We start from the raw sequence: 9,801 nt of genomic DNA, 5'->3' as shown, positions 1-9,801 counted from the left end.
CCGAGTGGGGCCCAAGGCAGCCAGTGGGCGCGCCAACCCCAACTTCCCAGAGTCTGTGGTAAGTGGAAGCGTGTCCCCCTGTGGCCGTACGTCCTGCAGACCTGCGGGGCCACAGGGAGGGTTAGACTCCCAGCTGCAGCTGAATGGATCTGAAGCCAGGAGCCAGGAGCCTCTCCGGGGTCTCCCCCGCGGGTGCAGGGTCCCAAGGCTGTGGGCCGTCCTCCACTGCTTTCCCAGGCCACAGGCAGGGAGCTGGGTGGGAAGTGGAGCCACCACTGCCACAGAGTCATCCCTGATCTCTCATTCTGTTATGTCCTGCCTCCTGGCCTAACCGTGCTCAGCTCCGGCCACTTCGGGCGTGTCCCAGCATATGGGACATCTCTGTCTGTCACTCCTTTCAAACAAACAAATAAATATATATGAAAAAAAAGACGAAGGGTCTGGCGCCGTGGCTGCTGGCTAAAGTTCTCGCATTGAACACGCTGGGATCCCGTATGGGCACCAGTTCTAATCCCTGCGCCCCGCAGGGCCTGGGGGTGTCCACGCTATCACAGGTGGGAAGAAAAGTGGCTTGGTGGTGAGGGGGAGGGCTGGCCGTGGGGAAGACACCCGGAAACCCAGCACCTGCTGGGAGACACCCGGGAAGTTGGGAGACACCCGGGAAGTGAAGGCGCCGTGAGATTCAGAGTCGACGACAACGCAGTGAGGAGAAGAACCATTCAGGTTTGGGGTTAGGTCCTCGCACCTGCCCGCCGCCCTTCCCCTGGCAAGAGCTGTGACTGCAGGGCCGGGGACCCCAGTTCTAACAGAACGCTTCCGCCACATCCGCCCCGGAGGCTCGCGGGGCAAGTCACGACCCCCAGAGCAGGGACATGGGAGCCCAGGCTGCCCCCAGCTCCGAGGGGCCTGCCGTGGCGGCTCCCCTCCATCCCTCCTCTCCCCCACGCCGTCTCCCCTAATCCGCCTTCTTGGTCTTCTTCTTCCTGGCGCCCTCGCCCAGCTCTTCCCTGGCCTTGGCCGGCACGACCGGGTGCTGTGGACCAGGCCCGGCCACGGCGGATCCACCGTGACTGTCCTGGTGGTGCTGGTCGCCGCCCCAGCCTGTCCCGAACAGCACAGGGCAGACGTAGCCCTCCAGGACGTCAAATGGGGAACTGTGGGAGTGGGTGGCCGTCAGGAACACCTGCAGGGGTGGGGGGGATGGGGCAGGGAAGATAACCAACCGTGAGGTCATGGCTGGGGGTGGCCCTGCCCCGGGTCCTGTCCCCCACCCTGGGGTGGACCGGGAGCTCAGAGAGCAGCCTTGGAACCTGAACGGCTGGGTCCCCCACCCCTGCCCCCCAAGCGTTCCATGAGCGGTGGTATTAAGAGGCGGTGTCCGGGTGGCACTGTGACACTGTGGGCTACACCCTCGCTGGGGACATCCGCCTCCCATATCGGAGCTGGTTCAAGTCCCGGCCGCTCCACTTCTCAGCCAGCTCACCTCCAGGAGCGACAGGGGCTGGCCCAAATGCCTGGGTTCTTATCACTGACATGGGAGGCCCAGGTGGCACCCCTGGCTCCTGGCTGAGGTCTGGGCCAGCCCTGGCTCCTGCCAGCATTTGGGGAGTGAAGCTGCACCGGGAAATATTCATGATACTCATCCTCTCTCTGTCATACTGCCTTTCAAATAAAGGTTTTTGTTTAAAGATTTATTTATCTTCATTGGAAAGCCAGATATATAGAGGAGAGACAGAGAGGAAGATCGTCCATTCTCTAATTCACTCCCCAAGGGGCCACAATGACCAGAGTTGAGCCGATCCGCAGCCAGGAGCCAGGAGCCTCTTCCGGGTCTCCCACGCGGGTGCAGGGTCCCAAGGCTTTGGGCCGTCCTCCACTGCTTTCCCAGGCCACAGGCAGGGATGGGAAACGGGGCTGCCAGGACACGAATCAGTGCCCACATGGGATACCAGTGCGTGCAATGTGAGGACTTTAGCCTGTAGGCTGTCACACCGGGTCCCCAAATATGTTTTTTTTAATATCTCTTTCAATCAAGAATTGTTTATTTATGACAGCGGTGCGATGACTCAGTTGCTACAACCTTCAAGTGGTGGTATCCCACACAGGAGCAGTACATGTCCTGCCTGCTCCGTTTCCCATCCTGCTCTCCTGCGGGAAACCTGGAAGAAGCTCCTGGCTCCTGACTTCATTGTGGTCCAGCCCCTGGGAGTGAGCCAGTGGGTGAAAGAGCTCTATCCGCCCCTTTCTGTAACTCTGCCTTTCAAATAAATACATCAATACAAACTTAAAACAGAAAGCTTCCCCTGGCCCTGGGGATTCTTGTTTGCTGAGAGCATCCTGGTCCCCAGCAACCAGCCCGGGAGGAGGCCGGGGCGGTGGGCTCTGGAAGGGGCAGAAGAGGTGACCCCAGCCCGAGGGGAGGCCGGGGGGAGGGTGGGCTCCCGCAGGGATGAGAGGCGACCCCAGCCCGGGAGGAGGCCAGGAGTCGGGCTCCTGCACGGGTGACACTTACCTTGCACGACACCATGAAGAGGGTGAAGACGAAGATGAGGCTGGCTTTGGACACTGGGAGCCAGCGGGTCTGCTGCAGCGTGAAGAGCACAGCTCCGTACAGGCTGGCTTTGGTGGGGCTGTGCAGGAAAGGGGGGCCAACAGGTCTCTGCCGTGCTCCCACTCCCAGCTCTGCTCCCGAGGGTCTCTGTCCTGCTCCCACTCCCAGCTCTGCTCCCGAGGGTCTCTGTCCTGCTCCCGCTCCCAGCTCTGCTCCCGAGGGTCTCTGTCCTGCTCCCGCTCCCAGCTCTGCTCCCATCTTCTCCTGAGTGTGAGGTGGGAAAGTGCATGCATCCTGCAGTGGGGCGAGCTCACCCCCTGCAGCCAGGCAGGTACCAAGCAGTCCCTGGCAGGTGCCCTGGTGACAACATCTTGGGCTGTCTTATGTGATGTGTGTGGTGGGAGTCTTGGGCCTGGCAGTTTCAATTCTCTTATTTTTAAAAAAAGATGCATTTTGTTTATTTGAAAGAGAGGAGGAGGTGAAGGCTGGAGGGAGGGAAGGAGAGTTGGGAGAGAGGGAGGGAGGGAGGATGGTTTGATGGTTCCTTCTCCAAATGCCTGCTACGGCTGGGGCAGGGCCAGGCTGAAGCCAGGAGCCCAGAGCCTCCTCCAGGTCTCCCACGCGGGTGCAGGGGCCCAAATACTTGGCCTGCCCTCCCCGGCCACAAGCAGGGAGCTGGATGGGAAGTGGAGCAGTCGGGACGTGAGTCGCTGTTCACGTGGGATGCTGACACTACAGGTGTTGGTTTAACCCGCCACACTGCAACACTGGTCCTCGGCTCGGCTTCTGGAGGGTGGGGGCCGAGGGTTCGTGCTCAAGCCGTTAGCTGTGTCCATGTGACTGTGGTCCCGGCTGGTAGGACACCTTGCGTGTTGCAGCCTGGCACCTCTGGGAGCAATGAGCTCCATCTTGGAAGTTCACGCCCTGTCCCTCTCAGGCTCTGAGAACGTGTACTTGTCTGCAGTCCCAAGCCCTAACCTCCCAGTGTTGCCGTGTAGCGGGTTACACCGCCATCCGTCATGCTGGCAGCCCACATGAGCACGGGTTCGAATCCCGGCTGCTCCGCTTCCCATCCAGCTCCACGCCCATGCATCTGGGAGGGCAGCAGAATGAGGCCCAAGCGCTGGGGCCCTGCACCCACGTGGGAGACCCAGGTGGAGCCCCGGCTCCTGGCTTCGATTTGGCTCAAGCTCTGGCTGTTGCAAGCATGTGGGGACTGAGCCAGCAGGTGGGGAATCTCTCTCTCCCTCTCTAATTTTGCCTTTCAAGTAAACAAATCTATCAATTAGGAAAAAAAAAATCCATGCAAACTATTAAGCTTTGCCGAGTTCGGTGTGCCCTTCCGGCCGAGCAGCAACCGGGGTCATCCTGGCATTGCCCCAACACCTGCCAGTGCCCTCCCAGGCCCCCTCCCCCAGCACGAGGCCGGCCGCCGGGCCAGGCGTGAGACTTACAATGACATGTGCAGCAGCTCGCTCGTCTCGGGCTTCCAGACGCCTCGGAGCAGCTGCTCGGCGTGGGACATGAGGGCGACGCCAGAGCCTGTGGGACAGGGCACTGCTGAGCACACCTGCCCCTCCTCCTGCGCTCACACCCGCCTGGGGCACACGAGTTCCGTCACAGGTGGCAGAGGGAGCGTATGGCTCTTGGAGGACACTGCCCAGGGCGACTGTCACTCAGGGGGGTGGGAAGCAGCACGAAGGTGCCGCAGGCCTGCCCACCATCCAAAGGTGAGCCTTGGGGCCCGTGCTGGGGCACCACTGCCACCTGTGATGCTGGCAACCCCATGTCACTGGTTCAAGTCCCAGCTGGTCCTCTTCCAATGCAGACCCCTGCTAACATGCTAGGACAGCAGCCAAAGCCGCCCAAATACCTGAGGCCTTGCACCCATTTGGGAAACCCAGACGGAGGTCCTGGTTTGGCCCGGTTCAGCCCTGGCTGTTGCAACCCTCTGCAGGGTGAACCAGCACCCCATGGGATGGTGGGGTCAGAAGTGGTAACCCGCAGTTACCACTGTGCCAACTGGACTTCTGGAAGCACACGCCCGGCGAGGCAAGTCCGAGCATTGGGCGGCTCTTCCGGGCGGACGTCCCTGCCCCACTTACCTTTGACCCACCCGGTGGCGATCATGACGAACCAGCCGTGGTGGTAGTGGTGATGGGCGTGGTGGATGCCCACCGCAATCTTGCGGACCCTCACCACCTCCTTCATGGCCACAAAGATGAGCTTGACCGGCAGGAAGCAGACGCACTTGTAGAAGAGGTCCAGGGGGCAGAAGAAAATCAGGTACCTGTTGGGAGGGCCGAGCCCGGAGTGTCAAGGCCAAGGGCCGAGCCTGGGAGGTGGGAGGCTGGGGATGGGGTCGTCCCCGCTGTGCCCGAGCAGACGCTGGCCTCTGGGCTCGAGCTGGCACGTGCAGCAGGGTCGCCCTGCCCTCCCACTCACCAGACGGCAGAGGCGAGCAGGACGCTCGAGTTGTTGCTGAAGTAGTCAATGAGGGGCTCGCCGAGCAGCAGGTCCGCCAGGATGTAGCTCCCAAAACAGTGCAGCATGGCGCACAGCCAGGAGGCCACGGGGTGGCGTCGGGACAGCTCGACTGCTCCTGGCCAGCGGAGGACAGGGGGTGTCCATCCATGGACTCCCAGGGCATCCAGGGCCCCGGATGTCCCCGGTAGACCTCCACAGCCCTGTGCTGGGGTCCCCGTGCCCTGGCGTGGCAGCGCCCTGCCCCGGATGTCCCCGGTAGACCTCCACAGCCCTGTGCTGGGGTCCCCCGTGCCCTAGTGTGGGCAGCACCCCTGGCAGAGCACCGTGACCCTGCTGCCTAGCATGGTAGCGCCCTGACCCGGGCAGAGCTCCGCAGCCCTGTACCGTGACCCCGTGCCCTGGCATTACAGCACCCTAACCTGGGTACTCCCAGCAGAGCTCCGCGGTCCTGTGCCAGGGTCCCGGTGCCCTAGCGTGGGGTAGCACCCTAACCCGGGTACCCACAGCAGAGCTCCATGGTCCCGTGCCAGTGTGTTCATGCCCTAGCCCTGAACCGGGACCCTCGTGCCCTGGTGCGGCAGCACCCTAACCTGGGTGCTCCGGCAGAGCTGTACCGGGGTCCCCATGCCCTGGGGTGCCAGCGCCTTGCCCTGGATACCCTGGCAGAGCTCAGGCCCTGTGTGTGTGGTGGGTATGGAGCCTGGCGGACCGGGGCCAATGCAGAACTGGGTCTGAGCCTCTTGGCAGGCTTGGCCGTTCCTCCGTCATGGAAGGTGGCGGTAGCGGCTTGGGCTGGCGCTGGCACCGACAGGGTCAGGAGGAGCTGCTGCCATGGGCATCGTGATGCCTGTTGGTGCAGTGCCACAGGGCACCTTTGGGACAGGGAGAGCCAACGGGTTGCTGTTGAACACGCAGAGGAGGGGGCACAAACCCACTGCCTTACTCTTAAAAAAAAAAAAAAAAGATTCATTGGGGGGCTGATGCTGTGGCAGAGCGGGTTAAGCCTCCACCTACAACAAAGTCCCAGCTGCTCCACTTCCCATGCCCTGCCTGCAGCTTCTCATTGAGTGAATGCTAACCAGCCCTCGTTTCCTGGTTTTGATAATATGCCAGCAGGAAGCAGCTGTTGCCAGGGGAGCTGGGGGCGGGAACCCTGGGTAGGATTCCTTCCAGCTTCTCCTCCATCAGCAGCTCCTTTGAGATGAAGTTCCAGGGAGAGTCCCCACTCCGCAGTGGGCCCCTCGCGGCAGCACTGGTGACTCAGCTGGCTGCGACCCCTCAGGCGGGGGCTCCAGGAGGCTCCCGGCTCCGGCCTGAACTCGCACATAGTTCATCTCTCCTTCTCTCTCCCTCTTTCTCTGGACTTTGATTTGCAAATAAACAAATCTTTAAACAAATGTATAGACTGTATAAAGGTCTGGAGTTTATGGTAATGGAACCATCCCGGTGTGACCCTGCCTCTTTTCTTTCTTTTTGTTAAAAAGATTCATTTCTGAGGGCCCAGTGCAGTGGCTTAGCAGCTAAAGTCTTCGCCTTGAAGGCGCCAGGATCCCATATGGGCGTCGGTTCTAATCCCGGCTGCTCCACTTCCCATCCAGCTCCCTGCCTGTGGCCTGGGAAAGCAGTGGAGGACGGCCCAAAGCCTTGGGACCCTGCACCTGTGTGGGAAGAGGCTCCATGGCTCCTGGCCTTGAATGAGCACAGCACCGGCCGTTGCGGCCGTTTGGGGAGTGAATCATCGGACAGAAGATCTTCTCTGTCTATCTGACTTTCCAATAAAAATAAACAAATCTTAAAAAAAAAAAAGATTCACTCCTATTTGAAAGATAGAGTTAGAGCGAGAGGCGTCGATCTGAAGCCAGGAGCTTCTGGGTCTTCCACGGGCTTTCCCAGGTTCATCAACAGGGAGCGGGACGGGAAGTGGAGCGGCTGGGACTAGAACCTGCGCCCCATGGGAAGCTGTACGCCACTGCGCCTGCTGCAGTAATCTATGTTATTAAAAAGGAAACAGGCTCACTCTGAGTGACTTCAAGCCCCAAATCCAGACGCTGTCCGCTGGTCACTGTTGCCACCAGTGGCTACCCACGGTGCCCTGCAGGGCAGTGCCTCTCCCGTCCTGCAGGAGACCTTGGAGCCTTGTGGCAATGACCGTGACCAGGGCACGCCTCCGAGGTTGCCCCAGGTCTCCACGCGAGCCAAGGCCTGGCCTTCCAGCCTCCCATGCAGCGTGTCTATTTCCGACCCTGTGACCTCAGGCTCTCCGGCTGGGAGTTAATCCGCAGCAGCTGGTGGGTCCTGCGGAGGGCACGGTGCCCCGGCTGGGCAGGAATGGATCCCTGCGCCTCTAGAAATAACACTCGGGGTTGAAGTGTCCCCGGAGCTCTGCTTGCATCTCAGCTCCGGGGCTGGGCTCGGGGAGCCGCGCCGTGAGTAAGACGTGCGTTTGTACAGCGGTGGCGGTGCAGGGTTGGGACGTGGCCTCTGGGCTCTGGCCCTGCTGCTAACCTGGGTGTGGCCGTGGACGGACGGGGACAGTTCGAGTCCCCGGGGGCTGCACTTCCCACCCAGCTCCCTGCCTGTGGCCTGGGAAAGCAGTGGAGGACGGCCCAAAGCCTTGGGACCCTGCACCTGCGTGGGAGACCCGGATGAGGCAGAGTTATTCTGCCTTTGAAAAAAATTAATAGATCTCAAAGGAAAAAAAAAAAAAAAGAAGGAAAGAAATAAACTATCGAGACACAGAGAGCTGTAGGGGAACCTTGACTGCAGGTCGCTGAGTGAAAGAAGGGTGCCTGGAAAGGCTTAATTTTTTTTTTAAGGATTTGTTTATATTTTTTATTGCAAAATCAGATATACAGAGAGGAGGACAGACAGAAGATCTTCTGTCCGATGATTCACTCCCCAAGTGGCCCAAATGGCCAGAGCTGAGCCGCCCTGAAGCCAGGAGCCAGGAGCTTCTTCTGGACCTCCCACGCGGGTGCAGGGTCCCAAGGCTGTGGGCCGTCCTCCACTGCTTTCCCAGGCCACAGGCAGGGAGCTGGGTGGGAAGTGGAGCTGCTGGGATTAGAACCAGCGCCCATGTGGGATCCTGAGGCATGCAAAGCAAACATTTAGCCACTGGGCCACCACACCAAGTCCAAATAAACAAATTAAATAATAATAATAAAAAGAACCAATCCACAAATCAAGGTTTGCAGCTCTTCACAGAATCAGGCCTCTCTCACCATCGCAGGACCGGCTCAGGGGCCGTGTGCTAGGAGGGTCCCACAGCCCCCCTCTCTCACCATCGCAGGACCGGCTCGGGGGCCGTGTGCTAGGAGGGTCCCACAGTTAGTTGCATGCTCTGTTCTCCATACCGAGGGCACCGAGTCAGACCCTGTGTCTTTGGCCTTGCCCACCCTGCAGCTTCCCTCCGGGAGGGTTCCGGGGTGGCATGGGGTGACAGGGAGCAGAGGGGAGCCTGACCACTCTGTGTGGCCGCTTGGCCTGGAGTGGGAAGGAGGGACGCTGTGAGAGTCCTTCCAGGGCGCATGTCTCCCCGGGACTCTGCGTCACCTCCGGGCAAGCCTCCCTGTGCAAAGGCTGGGAACAACACGCAGCCGGTTTTGTTTTTGCGAAAGTAAGTCGAGGTCCAGAACAGCTCTGGAACAAACAGGTGTTGGCATGTGGAAGGGGGCAAGACACAGAACAAAGAGAGAGGGGATGGCCCTCTGTGTAGCAGATCCAAGGCGGGGGCAGAGAGAGACAGAGAGGGGGAGGCAGGGATGGAGGTCTGAAGGGGGCTCCCAGCCCACACACCTCTGCGCTTCAGTGAACGCCCCCACCTGTTTTTTCCCCTTGTATTCTGGGAAGGGAAAAGAGAAAAATGCAGTGGTTTCCAAGCTGAGGTGGAGAGGGGGGTGAGACACTCGCGGAGTTTGGCGCGGGTGCTGCACCAGAGCCACGAAAACGCTAGAAACAGAGCATGGTGAAGCTCGCCTAAAAATAGGACCCATCCTAAGGAGGACATTCCCCCTGCTTGAGCTGAACCAGCCGCGGCTGCTGTCTCTGCACTGCCCCAGGGCGGAGGGTGACCCCACACCACCCAGCCAGGAGTGCTGGTGTGGGGAGGGCACGGGAGGGGCTGTGATGGCCGGGAGGCACAGCTGGTGTCATATTCGGGGAACCTGATCGCGGTGAGGGTGGCGTGGGGTGCAGGGCTGCACAGTCCGGCCCTTATATAGACACGGGGCCAGCCAAGGGCACGGAGCGAGGTCAGGCAGCAGGCCCAAGCTCATGCACCTGCCTGCCCCCTAAGGGGGGACCCCCCAACATCTGCTCTCCATCCCTCACACGCCACGGTTCTCTCTCCCCGCCCACAGCATCTGCTTCCCCACCCCCAAACGCGACCTTCCCGGCGGTGGCGGAGGGGGCTTCGCCGACCCCAGGGACGCCCTCCCCCCGGCCCCGCACGCACCTGGCTCATATTTGAGGTAGAGAATGGACACGATGAAGTAGCTGAGATCGAACACGGGGAACAGGGGCACTCGCGAGAAGCTGAGCGCCAGCTCCCCCAGGCTCAGCGCCGACAGCAGCTCCATGGCCGCCTGGCCCCCCAACCCCGCTGCCGCCCGCAGGCAGCCCCGGGACCACGGTCCCGCCTCCGCCGCCGGGCCCGCCCCGGGGACGGTCCAGGGGAGGAGGGTCCAGGGAGGAGGGTCCAGGGAGGAGGGCCAGCCAGCCGCCAGGCACCGCCCAGGGACGGTCCAGGGGAGGAGGGTCCAGGG

The 9,801-nt window shown here is 61.0% G+C and overlaps 2 protein-coding genes across 4 annotated transcripts in view; one reads left to right on the top strand and one right to left on the bottom strand.

The window, feature by feature from the left end:
* Positions 1-9,801, top strand: part of LOC121163398 (coiled-coil domain-containing protein 130-like) — a 469,842-nt gene that overhangs the window by 259,533 nt on the left and 200,508 nt on the right. The window contains exon 7 of the mRNA XM_040990950.1: positions 681-687. Coding sequence (XP_040846884.1) covers positions 681-687 — 7 coding nt within the window. The remainder of the gene's footprint in view (positions 1-680; positions 688-9,801) is intronic.
* TMEM38A (transmembrane protein 38A) lies at positions 708-9,696 on the bottom strand. 3 transcript variants are annotated; one of them, XM_040990906.1, is made up of 6 exons: positions 9,492-9,696; positions 4,997-5,153; positions 4,657-4,841; positions 4,006-4,093; positions 2,513-2,630; positions 708-1,183 (listed from the first exon to the last, which is right to left on the bottom strand). In XM_040990906.1, exons 1-6 carry the CDS (start codon positions 9,613-9,615, stop codon positions 956-958), a joined length of 900 nt encoding a protein of 299 aa, XP_040846840.1. In that variant the 5' UTR covers positions 9,616-9,696; the 3' UTR covers positions 708-955. The 3 variants fall into 3 exon arrangements, with proteins under 3 accessions (XP_040846840.1, XP_040846842.1, XP_040846841.1); XM_040990908.1 differs by lacking the exons at positions 4,006-4,093; positions 4,657-4,841 and having other exon boundaries at positions 9,492-9,633; XM_040990907.1 differs by lacking the exons at positions 4,657-4,841; positions 9,492-9,696 and having other exon boundaries at positions 4,997-5,204.

The sequence above is a fragment of the Ochotona curzoniae genome, unplaced genomic scaffold, assembly GCF_017591425.1.
Source record: "Ochotona curzoniae isolate NIBS_2020 unplaced genomic scaffold, NIBS_Ocur_1.0 contig_605, whole genome shotgun sequence".
NCBI classification, from domain to species: domain Eukaryota; kingdom Metazoa; phylum Chordata; class Mammalia; order Lagomorpha; family Ochotonidae; genus Ochotona; species Ochotona curzoniae.
Note: the sequence above shows the minus strand (reverse complement) of the source record. Positions and strands in the feature narration are given on the sequence as shown.